Raw genomic sequence first — 17,381 nt, forward strand, 5'->3', positions numbered from 1 at the left:
TAACCCAGTTGGCAAAGGAGGAACCACTTTGATGGTCGTGGTGCGGTTATCCAACTTATACCTATTTGCCATAGGAGCTTTCAAACTTGTGGTATACGAATAAGGTCTCTGCTTCAGGTTTTTTGAATCAGGAGATGGTGTTTCTGTGCTTAGCTTGCAAGTGGAAAGTGGTTTCTGGATAGGCACTCTCTTATCTGTTGATGACTCTGTTTTTGGTGATGCAATAGCAGCACCGGAATCAGAGGCTGCGTCTACTTTAGCGCGCTTAGCATCTGGCTCATCTGCTTCCTCGCCCTTGACAACCGTACCCTGAGAAGATTAGCGCAAGATGATATTAATGTTGATCAAGTAAATAATTTCATTTGCATCTATGCGATATTTAGTAAGACAAGGTCATTAGCTGAAGACATCCTAAGCAAAAATAAATATATCACGACGCACATATGTCTACTCAAATCTTTGTGAACCAAACTAAATGCTATAATAAAATCAGAAATAAGGTTTGCACTTATCTAGCACTGTACACTACTTCAATTTCCAAAAGACACTTCTGAGATTCAAATTTGCAGAACCTTAACTTCTACTTCTGCTTAACTTTCTAGAATTATAGTGATTGCAAAATTGTTATTCTCTTTTGAATAGGTATTACCGGAATTGAATAAAAAAATGGAAAGGGATTTCGTTACTTGGTCGTACTTGTTTTTCAAGTGTCGCCAATTTTTTGCGGTACTCGTTACGCTTCTGCTCCAACATTTCCTGTTTTTTCCGAAGTGTCTCCTTCAACTGCTCAAGAGTGTCTGCTTTCTTCCGCTGAAGCAGCGTAACCTTTGGACCACTAGTAGCCACCACAGGCTTAGACTGTTCAGAGGAGGATGGAGCTCCACCAGTGTGAAAGGCAGGACCCTTTGCCATGGAATTTACATGGTTGCTTTTCAAAGCTGCAGCAATCGGAAGTTGGTTCTGCCCTCCAGAAGCAGTCATACCACGACCCTTCATAGAAGCACCATTGCCAGTGGACAGGCCATTATCAGGTATACTATCTCTATTTGCCCACCAAAGTTTAATAAAGCGGTTACCCATCACAGCATCAGGAGCCCTGAGAGCAGATTCAGCTTCTTCACGTTTCGAGAATTGCACAAATGCTCGCTCACTATTTAATGGGATGTGAATATCAATAACTTTCCCAAACTTCTGAAAATGGGCAAGAATGAGGTCCCTTCTGTTGCTCTCGTGGGGAACATTATTCACAAATAGAGTCCGCATTGCCTTTTGAGTTGATTTCCTTGTATTGTTCATTGCATCATTTGAAGTACTTGATGAATCAACAACTTTTGTGACACTTTCACCGACATAATTTTGTTTACCATGTCGGGATATATTAACTGAGACCTCCTTTAATTGATCTTCAAGACCAGCTGATGAATTTAATACTGCATCAGTTTTCTCTTTCGAATTTGCTTGACTATTAGAACCACGCATTCTTCCCCAAACTGATTGACTTGTGCTTCTAGAATCTCGAATACCACATCCATTTTCAGCGCCATCTTGGTTATTGTCATCCACTGGAGCTACATTCTCATCAATCCCATGAGAATTTAGAGTAGATATTGCACCTGACGTTTCACCAGTACTGTTATTCCACAAAGGTTGATCAGGATCATAAAAATCAGTTCCACCAGCACTAGGATATGCATCCCCATAACCCAAACCATCAACAGTCATTCCAACCTCGTTAATCCTCCCATGAGCTCCTTTAGCATTCATGAAATTAGCACCCCCAAATTGTGCAGTCACCGGTTTGGAAGAAGCTGCCAGATGAGGTGCACCAGGGACTGAAACAGGAAGGTTAAACTGTGATAGACTCTGCACAATTGGAAAATGAAGAAAAATTAATCACTTAGAGAAGTAATAAAATGGTAACTATAAGAAATTTATCATGCAGTACAAAGTATTTGCAGTTCAACAACCATGATTTCAATATATCATTAACATGCATCCAAGAATCAGAATGGAGTTTGGCTGTTTCTGAGAGTCATGCCAGGTAAAGCAAATGCTGAATACATTAAAGAACTTAATTCAACATCACTGAGAACTACTATTGAAGGGAGTAAAATGGTCATACTATTATCACGCCAGGTAAAAGCTACTGCTGAACACATTAAAAAACTTAACCTCAACATCACTGAGAAGTACTATTGAAGGGAGTAAAGTGGTCATACTACTAGCAACATATGCAAGAAACATAGATGTGCTGATATTCCAGCTCAGTGGAGGATCATGCAAATAGTTATCAAATATCTAGTAAACACTCTAGGTTATATTGTGTTTTCTAGATAAATCTAAAACAACTAAAGGCAAAATTAATCAAGAAAACATACCTGGACATCGTCAACAACAATACGATTCATCCCATGCTCCATTGGACACATGTCCCCTCTGAGGCAGAAACCACGTTCCTCAAAGTCTCTGCATCGCTGTCGAGGAATACCCATGTTGAGTGGAGCATTTAAGGGAGGTCTTAGGGAACCTTGTAAGTGATGGAAACCATCCAAGCCACCATTTGGAACTCCAGGAATCATTCCAAAAGCAGGCCATGGTGCACTCTGAGCAGCTGAAACACCAGCTAGTCCCCTTCCTCCAAACATATTGGGGGCCATAGACCTGACTTGAACCATATGAGATGAGAGATCAACAGGATTAAATCTGGAATCACGCTGGGCCCAAGAACCATAGTTTCCTCTACCTCTACCAGGACCAGAGTCCCTTGAAAACATTGGATTCGACCTCATTCTTTGATTATCATACTGTACACGTTGCCCTGATCCTGCCCCAAAAGGCCGCTTTTCTTGTTCACTAAACGAATTCCCATTTTCATTATGTCTATAATTTTTCCTGTATGGCCGTGAGAACCCCTGATCTGAAGAATCTTGTTCCAAGGACTGAGATCTCGCCTCTTCTTTCCTTCGGTGCTTATGGTTGCGATCGTCATCCTCCTCCTCGCTGATCTCATGCTCCTCCTCAGGGTCACTCATACACTCAGGTGGAGATAACACACTTTGCTTTGGGGAGGAAACAGAAAGTTCCATGAAACCACTTCAATAACGCAGAGCTTCCTTATCTCTTCATACAAAACGCTGATACAAATTGGTATCCACCATCAGATTATTGCACACCACAACAAACAAAGAGTAACACAACAAAACGAAACCCTAAACGATCTAATTTGCAATCAATCCTCAACAAAAAACTACCTATATCTCATCTTCCCCTTAGTGATTTCAAAGCAACAGTTACCTCTCTCGAGATCACAGATTCATGATTCGCCTATACTATTGATTAAACCGTCCTAATTCTCACAACAACTCGAAAACACTAACCAATTAATATAACTTCAGAAGACTAACAGCAAAAAGCATAAGAAACTTAGGGTTTAAACAAACCTAGCGAGCTTCAGAAAATTTTAATCAGAAACGGGAAAATAAATCTTACAGGTTCTCTTAATCAATGACTCTGTTCGCTCTTCTTTACAGACCAAAAAATTCGGATTCAGGCTAACACGACGGCGAAAGCCTAAATCAAAAGCAATGGATGGAACATTCGGGGAAGAAATTGGAGCGAGGACAAAAAAAAAAGTAGTGACGGAGGGAAAGAGATCGTCAATGATGATAAAAAATCCGCGGCGGAGATTGTTCGCCGGAGATGTTCAGGAATTGCTCAGAGAATCACAACGTCGCTGATAGCGACTGGTCTCGGCGTTAGGGTTTGAAGGAGCTGTGGAATAGCTGAGAGAAGAGAGAAGAGAGAAGAGAGGAGAGAGAGAGAGGGGCTTTTTTGTTATCAAAATAAACAAGGCAATGCGAGGAGGAGACTTGGGAAATTTTGATTTGCTACCCCAAGATTTTGTTAATTTTACAGAATGACCCAATATTTCTTTAGTTTCCTTAATTTGATACCAAATTTATGAATTCAAGTCCTTCTGAGTTTTTATTTTTGAATACTTTTTAAGTGAAATGTATATATATATATATATATAATGTTAAGAATCTATATTTTTAACTTATAGAAGATTTGTCTAAAAATTTTGGTAAATCTATGGCCAGATTTGAAAGACTCAGAAATCGAAACAAAAAAAACAAGAATATATTGAATATTTAATATTATATGAAATCGAAAATTTGTTTAGAAATGCATCAATGGAAACTAGAAATTGATTTCGATCAACAAGAATAATAATCACATGTTATTTATAATTTTCATATCCTTTTCATAACAAAAACAAAAGATTAGATTTATAAGAATATTAAGTCAGTTCTTTGCAGCTTAGATTCAAGATCATCATAAGAGATATGACACTCATCACCACATTTAACTCTTTTCTCAGCATTATCAGGTTGTAAGTTTGTAACGCATCAAGCATCACCTTCCCAATGGTCAAATCGGAACTCTCTATAGCTAGTTCATTGCTCTAAATCTAGTTTTGCCAATCACTCCCCATACTAATTGGCACCAATATGACCTTTGCTTGGTTTCTATATATGTAGGTAACGGTAACTCAATTATAACTAAAATCTTCAAGATATATAAAAATCGTCAAGACAAAAATATAAGATTCTCGACAAGCTCAAAAAAAAAATCTAAACAAATTACAAAAACTTTCTTACGAAAACAAAAAGAAAGAAAAAATACTAACAGAAGAGAAACCAAATCAAAGCACTTAACAAATTTATAGTCAAACTCAACAAACCGCATCATCAAACATTCAAACTTGCATCTGGTTCTCTATAATATGTATTGAAAACTACTCTACGGAAAAAAGTGAGTAAAAACATTAAGTGATATCAAATAATTATTACGTGACATATATATGCATACAATATATTGATGCAAATTTTTTTGATCATATTTGAAAATTAACTGATAACCCACATACTTTACTTTTAAGATTTAATCCGGTAAATTTTGTTTTAAACTGAATTTCAACTTAACACATTCCATTCTGCAAAAATATATATATATATATATATAATTATTTTTTTATCATAATAATTAATAAACCGTGTTTTAATACCTAAGAGATGAAAAATTATGTTAAAATAATATATAGATCATATCAAATCTATATCTTAGTTAATATTAAAAATAATCCAAAATGTAAACAATACATAATTAGAAAAAATTGAAAAAACAGCATTGTTAAGTTTCTCTATGTTGTGATCACATCAGTAATAAGTTATTACTAGGTAACAACCCGCACTATATGCGGGATAAATCGACTCAAATAAAATTATTACAAATAAAATTATTATTTAGAATTTATGGTGTCATAATAATAATTTTACACATAATTGTTTTTATTTTATTCAAATTTACATTTAATTATTTTGTGTAAAAATATATTTCACCCGCGAAATGTGGAAAATAATGTTAATTATTGTGATAATGTTATTTATTTTAACGATTATTGTAAGAATTAATTTTTAATAAATACTCCTTTTGTTTCATAAAGAGTGACATTTTAGAATTTAATTTTTGTTTCACAAAGAATGTCATTTTACATTTCCAATACCCTATATTATATTTTGAATGCATATTTTTCATTAGATTTTCTAGTTTTACCCTTAATCTATGACTAAATTCAACCATTAAATATTTATTAAATAAGGGCATATATGTATATTTTAATATTTTCTTAATTTGTGTGAAATGTGTCAAAATGACACTTATTGTGAAACAGTGGGAGTACTTGAATAGTCATCAAATTTTTTAAAATCGGAGAATAAGTTTTGTATTTCAAAAAGTTAAATAGATGAATATATTTTTTAATAGTTTATGAAATGTAATTTACTTTAAATAATTAAATATGTTATGAAAATAATAATTAAATTATTAACTATATTTTATTTTTTTTATATATAGTTGATGAAGTCTTTTATTTTAAAAAACTAATAGAAAGAAACATTACCTTATATATTCTACTGACATATTTATGTAAATAATAATGAAATAAAGATTTTTTATATGTTTTAATGACACATTTAATAATCAAAAGACTTATTTTTGAAAATATGTTTATCTTGAAATGCTTAATTGCAATTAAATCTCCAAATCGCTCTAGCGACGACACATCAACATTTTTAACAAAATGTTTCTCTATTAATATATAGGGGATATTTTAAATAAAAATATGAAATAAAATATACGAAGATTCTCATCAAGTTATAAAAAAATATAGCTTTCACTTATGACAACATGCATTAAATTTTATAAAATACCTTTAGTGAAACTATTCTACTATTCTTAATCCTTACGTTTCACAACGAGTGTAGTTTTATAATTATTTGTATGTTTTAAAATTAAAGTAGTTTTAGATTATTAATGTAAAATTTTGTTTCGTATAAAAAAAAAACTAATTTAACCTAAAGTACTGCATCGTAAAATATCAAAGTCACTTTGGATGTAATTAAATGGTATCAAATGTTAATAATGTATGTTTTCTTAATTTGTGTGAAAAGTATCAAAATATTACTTATTGTGAAACATTTTAAGTTTTTACTTACGAATAGAGAACATTGTATTACAACGATAAAAAAAAATAATCCAGTTAAATTAATGTTAAGTAACTTGTATTGTTATTTTGAACTTCAACATTCACTATTTATTCATCAATACCCATGCTAATTAAATTATTATTATGTTTGATACTTGTCAAAATCTGACTTACCAAGAATATTAGTAAAATTAACATATATAACTTGTTATTTTGTTAGTTTTTCTTTTTAGATAAGGAAAAAAAAGTTGAAAAAGATATAAAACTTGTAAAATCAGTATATATAAATATATGTATTTTCCAATTTTATTATAGAGAAAAAAATTAAAAATGTTTTGACACAGTTCAACATCTAATCAATAGAGATGATATGTATGACACGTATTGTATTGATGATTAACTTTGAAACCATACTTTATATAATAAGAAAGATTTACTTATTTACTTATTCAATAAGTTTGTTATACTGTATTTAGTTCTTTTTTGACAACATGATACAAGATTGGCTCAAGCAAGTCAATACAAAGGAACATTGTTTACATAGGTAACTAAGTGCGGAACTGAGCGAACACGTCGCGCTAAATTATCCGCTTTATCATTCTGAGAGCGAGGAACGTAGAGTAATGAAAAAGAAACAAACTCCTCTTTATCCGCCTGTATGTCCTCCAAATAAGGCGTAAAAGCTGGCTACTCGGAAGGCGAAGACACTATCTTCACCAAGTCAGAGCAGTCGGTGAGGAAGACGACAGATTTGTTATTCGTTCCAATCATACAACGCATAGCCCAGATAAGGACTTCAATCTCGACATGAAAAGGTGAAAGACTACGACGAAGATTGGATGCTCCCATAGTATTGTACTAGGTAACAACCCGCACTATGTGCGGGAAAAATTAATTTAAAGAAAAGTATTATAAGTAAAATTATTATCCTGTAACCAATATCTGTTTGTGTCAAACATAATATGTAACTAAAGTTTTTTAATTATTTATTCAAAATTACGTTTTTCGTGTTAAAAATACGTTTCACCCGTGAAATCTTTGATTTTGTAAGAGGTTTTATAGTGGAGAAAGTATTGATAAAATGTTACTATTTATTGCAATATGTCTTTTCTGTGGTTTAAAAATCAAATTCATATCTTCTTATGTTTTATTTTGTAACCATAACAATTTTGCATGTTTCTTATGTAATCATAACAACATATACTAAAATTACTTGGTAGTTTAATTATTTAATTTTTATTATATGTTAGTAAAATCGGATTCTAAACTAAATTTTCTGAAGATAATCTAATTTATTGATTTAATATTTTGATTAGGCTATTTAAATCTTTTGAGTTAGTCGGTTTGATAATATTTTCTATAAATGACGGATTATTACCAAAAAACCATTATGAAAAAATTAATGAAATTCCAAAATCAACGTATACGTGTAAGATTACATTTCACCCGTGAAATATGTGAACGTGGTAAAGAAAATATTTAGAAACTGTTACAATTTATGATAATATATATTTTTGTGTGCTTTAAAAATCAAATTTATATTTATGGTTTATCGAGTAACTATAACAATTTTTCATAATCTAATAATCACTCATTTCAAATAAATTATGATTTTTTGGGTACTAAGTTTATTTATAATGATAAGGGTTGTTGTTTCATTCCTTTCTAATAGCACATAGATGAAGATAGAATTAGAACATATATTCCTATTCAGTTATCAATATTTTCATTTTCAATGAATAATCACACTAAATGTTAAGATTAATTAGTTTACATACTTAGATATATATATATAAATAATCACACATCATGACCCCTAATTTGTTGTCATTTTTATATTTATTTATGAATATACATAATCTATATTTATTTGGAATTAAGTTTCTTTTAATGAATTGAAGATAATTCAGGGGTAATATACTTATTTTTATAATTAATTATAATAAGTATTGAAACTTGTTATTTCAATTATTATGGTAATAATACTAACTTAAAAAAAATAACATTTCATTTTTATATGATTATGTTAATAAGTTATATATGGTTTTTTTTATTAACTTTATATTAATTGATATGTTTTATAGCCTTTTTAGAATATTTTACTTATATTGATTTTAAGAAATCAATATAATTTTGACTTGTATATTTGTAAGTAAATTTTAGTGAAATTTTCATTTAAAATAGTATGTAATTATTTAATTAGTTTTTATATGTGATATTTAAATTTGTGTGAGAAATAATAGCATATCTAACTATTATTCAGTTAATTATTTTTTAAAAAATATATAATGGTATGTTAATGTAATTAAGTAGAAAATTTAAGGCTATTTTGCTGAAAAGTGCACTCTCTGGGGATTTAGTTCCATATATACATTTTTTAAGAAAAATAGGATGTTGATAATAAATAAGTAAAATTCATATAGAAATTTAAAAATTAGAGATAACAAATAGGAATTCAAAGTAAGGAAATTGTAAATTCAATTCAACAAAGATAAAGGAAGAAAGATATTTTTTTATTTTCTTTTATTGAAAAAGATTTACTTCAACTATAAGAAAAACAACAATAATGCCCTAAAGTTTTGCGTTTAATAACAATTCTCAAGATCTCGCCCCCAACATATATATGAGACGTTTCGTATCCAAACTTCTTTACTATCTCCGTTTGATCGAATCTTTTTAAGTCTTGATCGTCTCCTCCATAGATTACTCTTTTTTCTTTTTTCTTTTTTTGTTGATCCATGGATGACGAATATATGAGCTTGGAGGAGGACGAAGAAGAGGATTATGATTACTCCATCGATGAGCATGATGAGTATTACAGCGATGAAGAGACAGATTTGCAACACGTATCCTCAACAAAGCCTACGAGCCAGGTGATCACTAAAGAATCTCTTGTAGCAGCACAGAAGGATGTTTTGGTTAAGATCATGGAATTGTTATCGGTTAAGGAGAACCAAGCCAGGACACTTCTTATTTATTATCAATGGGACGTTGATAAGTTGTTCTCTGTGTATACTGAGCAAGGCAAAGATCGTTTGTTTTCTTTTGCTGGTCTTACTGTTTTTGATCCTTGTTTGGTTACTTCGAATGGTGGGACGGTGATGAAGTGCTGCGATATCTGCATGGAAGATGATTTACCAAGTAATGTAATGACGAGAATGGAGTGTGGCCATAGCTTTTGCAATGATTGTTGGAAGGGACACTTCACTGTTAGGATCAATGAAGGTGAGAGCAAAAGGATAACATGTATGGCTCATAAATGCAACGCGATTTGCGACGAGGATGTTGTTAGGAGACTAGTTAGTCCGGAGTTAGCTGAGAAGTTTGATCGTTTCCTCATTGAGTCGTATGTCGAAGATAACATGATGGTGAAGTGGTGTCCAAGCACACCACATTGCGGGAATGCGATACAGATCGAAGATTACGGCAGCGAGGTTCAGTGTTCATGTGGACATCAGTTCTGTTTCAGTTGTCTTAGTGAGTCTCACTCTCCTTGCTCTTGTTTGATGTGGAAGCTATGGACTAAAAAGTGTGCCGACGAGTCAGAGTCTGTTAACTGGATAACAGTTAACACAAAGCTTTGTCCCAAATGTAGCAAACCTATATCAAAACGAGATGGTTGCAATCTCATGACTTGTAAGTGTGGGCAGCATTTTTGTTGGCTGTGTGGTGAAGCTACTGGATTCAGCCATACTTGGAAGACTATCGAGGGTCATAGTTGTGGTCGGTACAAAGATGACAAAGTAAGGCAATTGGAGAGAGCCAAAAGGGATTTGGACAGGTACACACATTACTATTACCGCTACAAAGCACATACCGATTCATCGAAGCTAGAGGATAAACTTAGGAAGAGTGTCCTTGAGAAGGCAGTGTTGAATTCTGAAACCAAGGATCAAGACGTGTTTAAAGATTACAGTTGGGTTATAGATGGAGTGAACCGCTTATTCAGATCAAGAAGGATTCTTTCGTATTCATATCCTTTCGCGTTCTACATGTTTGGTGAAGAGCTCTTCAAAGATAAGATGAGTGATAAAGAGAGAGAGATAAAGAAGAATCTGTTCGAGGATCAGCAGCAGCAACTTGAAGGTAATGTTGAGAGACTTTCCAAGGTTTTAGAAGAGCCTTTTGATCAATACTGTTTTTCGGAAGTAGTGGAGATGAAGAGACAACTCAACAATTTGAGTGCTTTGGTCGATAAACTATGCAGGCAAATGTATGAGTGCATTGAGAATGAATTGTTGGGTCCAATCCAAACTGGAGTCCACAAGGTTGCACCTTATAGGTCAAAGGGAATAGAACAAGCAACTGAGTTTTGTCCTGACATCTACCAATCTTCTGATTGTGGTTCAAGCGGATCTTCGTAGATCATGAGAAGTTATTACTTTGATCATATAAGTTTATTTGTTTAGTTTTTCCCTTTTCAGTAGTCTTTGTTTCATAGACAGATGATGCAGTGTTATTTATGGTTGGCTCTTCTTAATGGGGTTGTTTTCTTAATGGGTTCATCATAACCATTTTAAGAGGATGCAAAACCATCTCTAAAACCATCACAACTCACTGTTAAATACTTTACCTAGTTACCCAAAAATCTTGAAAGGGATGAGAGATGTGATTGGAAGAATTAGTATTTACTATAGGCATGGCTTGACAATGTGCAAGCATATGTATATATATATATATATATATATCCTTTAACCTACTATCCTAACTAATGTGATATTTACAAATCATTCATATGAATATGGAAGATTTAATATCCTTATACAATGGTTCGAGGTCCCAACGCAAAGTCCAACAATATAATTTTCTACTTAAAAAAAAAATTATAAACAGATAATAGTGGTGGGTCGGATCCAGATCCAAATTTTAACTATTCGGATATATGTCTTTCTAGATATCCGATTTTCGTTGATATCCTAAGTTGCATGGAAACGGAAACAGATACGCAGAAGTAAAATATTACGGAAACAGGAAATGATTCTTTTTCTAAAATTAGAAAATAGAAACGTATGTCTATACATATACATATACATATATATATAATAAAATACCATACATAAAATGATAAAAGCCATATTAAAAGGAATATTTGAAATAACATAAATTCAAAACATAAATATTAAATAATTAGTTGAAAAAAATATATTAAATAATTAAATTAAAACACTAGTATTATGATATATTTATATGTATCATGAATTCTTAAATTTTCAAACTAAAAAAAAAAAGAGTTTCCATCGCATTTTCAAAATGAAAACCATCGTGTTTCCAAAAAATGATTTTTAGGAATCGTATTTATGTGTTTGCATGAGTTTCCATTTTGAAAACGTTTCGGAAACGAAAAATTTATCTCAAAAAGAGTTTCCATTTAACATAGTTAATATCTATATTCGGATATGAATTCATTAAAAAATAAAAATTTAATTTGAAAAAATAGTATGATAACTTTTATTAAATGTTTTCAAAAAATATATTTGATTTGTTATAAAAAAATAATATTTAGAATGTTTTTCATAAATAATATTTTAAAAACATAAAAAAATATTATTAAAAAAATATTTCACTAATTGGAATCAAAATTTCGACGGATTCAAGATTTGATAATCCGAATCCGGATCCATTTTTATGAAGTAAAACGGCGGGGATCCCAGATAATACACATACACAATACCAATTATAATCTACAAAAGTACAAATGGTGAGGTGGAAGTATAAAATTAAAAAAAAAAAATCCCAACAAAAGAAAAACCGTCTGGATAATAACACCAATACATAATCAAATTTAACAAGTTAATCATCAAACTTGTAGTTCACCGACCAGTCTCTAAAGTGAGTTCTACTGTTACTCTGTTAGGAGAAAAAAAAATAATGAAGAAAAAAAAGCCATGTTTACATTTTGTAGTAGAAGAAAATTAGAAAATATATAAAGATGCTCAAATTATAAATAATAATAATAATAGGAAATTAAATAAGGACATCTTAAATCCAATTAGAAAAAATAAGAGAAGTTTACTTTAATTTAAAATAAGGAAATAGTTAATTCCATCTATAAAAAGGAACGATACTGCCCTATATATAAAGTTTTGCGTTGTTGAGTCGAACAAAGTAACAATTATCTACAAAAGATCTCGCCAAGTGTATGAAACTTGTCGTCTAACTTCATCGTCTTCGTAACTCTCGCGCTCTTGGTCGATAGTTTTGCTCTGATCATCTCTCAATTATTTTGATCCATGGATGACGAATATTTAAGTTTGGAGGAGGAAGATTATTGTTACTCCTCCGAATCCGATGATCATGATCAGGAGGGTTACGACGACTACGAGGAAGAGTCGGGTTTGCAACACTCGAGAAAACCTACGAGCCAGGTGATCACGAAGGAAGCACTTATAGCAGCACAGAAGGATGTATTGGATAGGGTTATGGAATTTTTATCAGTTAAGGAGAACCAAGCGAGGATACTTCTTATTCATTACCAATGGAAGGTTGATAAGTTGTTCTCTGTGTATGATGATAAAGGCAAAGATTTTTTTGTTTACTTGTGCTGGTCTTACAGTTTTTGACCCTTGCGTAGTTAATTCGAAGAGGAAGAAGAAGGAGAAGACGAGTAAGAAGAAGAAGAAGGCGAAGAAGACGAAGAAGTGTGATATCTGCATGGAAGAGGATTTATCAAAACATGCCATGACAAGAATGGAGTGTGGTCATAGGTTTTGCAATGATTGTTGGAAGGGACATTTTACTGTGAGGATTAATGAAGGTGAGAGCAAAAGGATTAGATGTATGGCTCATAAATGCAACGTGATTTGCGACGAGGATGTTGTTAGGAGACTAGTTAGTCCGGAGTTAGCTGAGAAGTTTGATCGTTTCCTCATTGAGTCGTATGTCGAAGATAACAAGATGGTGAAGTGGTGTCCAAGTACACCGCATTGCGGGAACGCGATACAGAAAACGAAAGATGACGACGACGACGATGAGGTGGAGTGTTCATGTGGACATCAGTTCTGTTTCGGTTGTCTGAGTGAGTCTCACTCTCCTTGCTCTTGTTTAATGTGGAAGCTATGGACTAAAAAGTTCGCAGACGAGTCTGAGACTGTTAATTGGATAACAGTTAACACTAAGCTGTGTCCCAAATGTACCAAACCTGTTGAAAAGAGGGATGGGTGCAATCACATGACTTGTATTTGTGGGCAGTATTTTTGCTGGCTGTGTGGTGAAGCTACTGGAAAGACTCATGGCTATCGGAGTATCGAGGGTCATAGTTGTGGTCGGTACAAAGATGACAAAGTAAGGCAACTGGATAGAGCCAAAAGGGATTTGGACAGGTACACACATTACCATTACCGCTACAAAGCACATACTGATTCATCGAAGCTAGAGGATAAACTTAGGAAGAGTATCCTTGAGAAGGCAGAGTTAAATTCTGAAACCAAGGATAATCGAGCCGTGTTTAAAGATTACGGTTGGGTTACAGATGCAGTGAACCGGTTATTCAGATCAAGAAGGATTCTTTCGTATTCATATCCTTTCGCGTTCTACATGTTTGGGGAAGAGTTGTTCAAAGATGTGATGAGCGATGAAGAGAGAGAGATAAAGAAGAATCTGTTCGAGGATCAGCAGCAGCAACTTGAAGGTAATGTTGAGAAACTTTCCAAAATTTTAGAAGAGCCTTTTCATGAGTATGATCAAAAGGAAGTAATAAATATGAAGAGTCAACTCATCGACATGAGTGCTTTGGTTGATACACTCTGCAAGAAAATGTACGAGTGCATTGAAAAGGATTTATTTTGTTCAGTCCAATTTGGAATCCACAACATTGCACCTTACAAATCAAGGGGAATAGAACAAGCTGAAAAGTTTTGTGCTTCTTAGGCTTGTGGTTCAAGCGGATCTTCCTCAAATAAGTTGTAATTATTACTCTTGTTTTACTAGTTTTTGTTTCATAAACAGATGATGCAATAGAAAACTAAAAAGGTTTTTTTTTTTTCTTTTTTCCCCCCGTTATGGTTCGTTCTCTCAGTCTAATGCTATTGTATTTTTGGTAGTTTCACAACCATTCCTTTTTTATTTTTTCAGAACTTTTTGTATATAAACAAAACAGCATGCAGTTGTATTATCCATTTATCTTTACCACTATCATTAGTAATTACTATGTGCTCTCTAGGAGCCTAGAGACTCACCAACATTGAGTTTTGTTTTAAGGCATGTATATGAGAAAGTCACAGAAAAGAGAAGACGCTTTTGAATCCAAGAAAAGAATCAGATTCTTTGGACTTACCTGCAAGTGTTGAGCCTAATCCCTTATTCTGCTCTAAGCTTGTGCTGCTTCCCTTGACCATCGAGATATCAAAAGACAGAATTTCTGTAGGTGCATCAGATGTGATCCTTGGCCTTTTAGTTGAAGGACTAACCAATAATCCATACGCTCTATACGGACTTATCTCTGTGTTGCTTCCTTCTTGAGAACATATGGCTATAGGATCCTCGGTTCTCGATGTAATGACTACCGGAGAGTTCTTGGACCTTTTCCTTATGTAGTTGAATATTGTTTCATCCGAGAATGGTCTTTCTTTTTCACCTTGTCAGATCCATGGGAGGTCATAGTCAGACTTTAAGCAAATATTTATAAACGCAAAATAGAACTTCATAATGAGTGAAGAAGATCTATGCACCAGTTTTGTCTGCAAGGCTTGCATAACCTGGGCTAGTAATTTGGTGTGCACTTTGTTTGATATCCTTAGTTCTTGTAGGTAAACCAAGCACAGAATCATACTGAAATAGAGGATCGAGTTCAGGAGAATTCTCCACTAAGCTTTTCCTTTTCTGAGGTGATTTTCTTGATGCTGGAGAGGTTGGATTCAAAGTTTTCAATGTGGGAAAACACTTGGCTTTTTCGCGTATGTGGTCAAAGACTGTATGTTCATTGATAATGACACAGTCATCTTCTTCCATCGTCACATAGGGCTCTTTCTCTGTAAAGAAAGAAAAATGGTGAATACAAAGCACACAAGAGAAAAAGGATTAAATTTGTAGTGAGCATCTAACCTTCTTCTGAATCCTCATCTATGAGCTTGAAACTAGGCCTGAAGAAGGAAATCGAGCAGTTGAGGAGAAAGTTGTAATCATGAAGAAACTGATAAAAAGACATTTTTCTGAGCAAGAAAGTATATAAAATGTACTCACATATCATCTTTTTTATCCTTCCGGGTTGAAGGTCCAGATGTAGCTGGGTTGTCATCATCTACTATGCAGGCATCCACCATAGGAGGATAGTAGTGAGGCAGCCTGTTTTCGCTTCTGTAATTCATTTTGTTGTTGTTTGCCTTCTTCAGTAGAAGTGTTTCATGGAGGTCAATACCAACTACAATAACAAAAGCCCAGATGTAAACACACTTGGTTTGTTACTTATTTCAGTGTCTTACTTACTACATGGTCATCAAGTTTCGCTACCAAACCAGATGTGTTATTTAGAAGACTTAACTGTATTCTTCGAAGATGAGATCAGCCTTCACAGTCGCCTTTGCTTGTTGATGAGGCCTTTCCAGGAGAATGGTTACGCTATATGGACTAGAAGAAGGCAACAAAGAAGGAATGAAGTATTGCAAATCTTAGATGAAGTTAGACGAAGATTTGCATCGGGATGATGATGATAGAGTGGCTGATAGGTAAACATACCTGGAGAAGTCTTCCATTCTGCTACCATTAAAATATTACTGATTAGTTACGTTTACTTGAATGTCTTAAAAGAGGATTACGTGAAAACAAATGTTGTAATAGAAAAAGTTATGGTTTATCGTTGGTTAAGTGCTCATCACCTTATTTTCTCATGAAAGTGGATAAGATTCTCTTCATCTGAGCCAACAATCTGCCAGAAAAGAATACAGATTAGTAGCTTATCTAGTAGTTATCACTTTTTCATGAGCGAATCAAAAGACTATGCAGAGAAGTGGAGGTGCAGGTACAGTATCTTCAGCAGAGTTAAGAATATAAATGCAGAAAGTTAAGGAAACTAACCATGTCAGCATAATGGCGTTTTGTGGATTGGACAGGTTGTGATAGCCGTGTCAATGTGACTGCTAGTTTAGATATCCCTTGCTTCTGGCAGTCAACTTCCTCGACCTTGATTTCAACTTTAGGAGGTAGGGATGATAGAGACTCCTTGATGGTATTTCCGAAAGGATATTTTCGACCGGTAACAATCTCTATCCTTCGTGGATCAGCTTCAGCAAGAGCTTCAAATGACCTGACTCCCATCGAATGAAGTGCCTAGCAAAAGAAGGCATTCAGACAAAAGGTACGAAGACAAAAAATTCACTGAAGCATCTGGTAAAGTAAGGTGCAGTGAACGAGTATAAAGAGAAAACAGATNCTTTTAAATTCCAAATATTCACTTAATGGACATATCTATGCAAAGACGTACAAATGTTGAGTTGATTTTATGACAACTGTATGTGCAGGCAGGTTGATTCCATGGGCAAGAGTGTTGGTCGCGCAGATAACTTGGATATCCCCATTAAGGAAGAGCCCTTCTACGAGGCTGCGGTCCTTTTGGCAAAGTCCACCGTTGTGATAACCAACTAATTGGGACATTTTGGTACTATTCAGTTTGCAGACAATGCTGAAGCAAAGGAACAATCAAAAAACTCAGAAGAGTGAAATGGACCATACCGCCTTGGAGGATATAAGATTGCATTTGTTTGTCACTGCACATTGGCGAAGCCTCCCTTAATCGTTCTAGCTGTTCTCTGCTTTTAATAAATGGATTTGAGTAACCATAGGTCATTGCAGTCTGAGCAAGATTTTGTGCAGCCTCTTGAGCGCCTTTTCGTGTTGAGCAGAA

General features: G+C 33.7%; 3 protein-coding genes and 1 pseudogene across 3 annotated transcripts in view; 2 read left to right on the forward strand and 2 right to left on the reverse strand.

Moving 5' to 3' along the window:
- Window positions 1–3,820, reverse strand: part of LOC104715061 (zinc finger CCCH domain-containing protein 41-like) — a 7,404-nt gene extending 3,584 nt beyond the window's left edge. Inside the window, exons 1-4 of the mRNA XM_010432514.1 lie at window positions 3,490–3,820; window positions 2,379–3,134; window positions 697–1,863; window positions 5–309 (exon numbers count right to left, since the gene is read on the reverse strand). Of these exons, the coding sequence (XP_010430816.1) occupies window positions 5–309; window positions 697–1,863; window positions 2,379–3,086 (2,180 nt within the window). The 5' untranslated portion in view covers window positions 3,087–3,134; window positions 3,490–3,820. The remainder of the gene's footprint in view (window positions 1–4; window positions 310–696; window positions 1,864–2,378; window positions 3,135–3,489) is intronic.
- Window positions 9,226–11,084, forward strand: LOC104710612 (probable E3 ubiquitin-protein ligase ARI3). Its single transcript, XM_010427243.2, has one exon. The coding sequence runs from the start codon at window positions 9,286–9,288 to the stop codon at window positions 10,909–10,911; it is 1,626 nt and encodes a 541-aa protein (XP_010425545.1). The 5' UTR covers window positions 9,226–9,285; the 3' UTR covers window positions 10,912–11,084.
- LOC104710613 lies at window positions 12,715–14,480 on the forward strand (annotated as a pseudogene).
- Window positions 14,631–16,817, reverse strand: LOC104710614 (DExH-box ATP-dependent RNA helicase DExH17-like). The gene is made up of 8 exons (XM_010427244.2): window positions 16,556–16,817; window positions 16,357–16,406; window positions 16,217–16,234; window positions 16,023–16,108; window positions 15,725–15,902; window positions 15,587–15,624; window positions 15,214–15,513; window positions 14,631–15,119 (listed from the first exon to the last, which is right to left on the reverse strand). Exons 1-8 carry the CDS (start codon window positions 16,793–16,795, stop codon window positions 14,761–14,763), a joined length of 1,269 nt encoding a protein of 422 aa, XP_010425546.1. The 5' UTR covers window positions 16,796–16,817; the 3' UTR covers window positions 14,631–14,760.

This window comes from Camelina sativa, chromosome 9 (genome assembly GCF_000633955.1).
Source record: "Camelina sativa cultivar DH55 chromosome 9, Cs, whole genome shotgun sequence".
In the NCBI taxonomy this organism is placed as follows: Eukaryota; Viridiplantae; Streptophyta; class Magnoliopsida; order Brassicales; family Brassicaceae; genus Camelina; species Camelina sativa.

Bases quoted from the DNA above. Each gene is read 5' to 3' on its own strand.
- LOC104710614 (XM_010427244.2), bottom strand. From the start codon at position 16,795: ATGGGAGTCAGGTCATTTGAAGCTCTTGCTGAAGCTGATCCACGAAGG. The intron at 15,903-16,022 runs GTTAAGTCTTCT...TTGTTATTGTAG, and splicing joins TCTCATCTTCGAAGAATACA to TTGGTATTGACCTCCATGAA. The intron at 15,625-15,724 runs GTGAGTACATTT...TTCCTTCTTCAG, and splicing joins AAGGATAAAAAAGATGATAT to GCCTAGTTTCAAGCTCATAG.
- LOC104710612 (XM_010427243.2), top strand. From the start codon at position 9,286: ATGGATGACGAATATATGAGCTTGGAGGAGGACGAAGAAGAGGATTAT.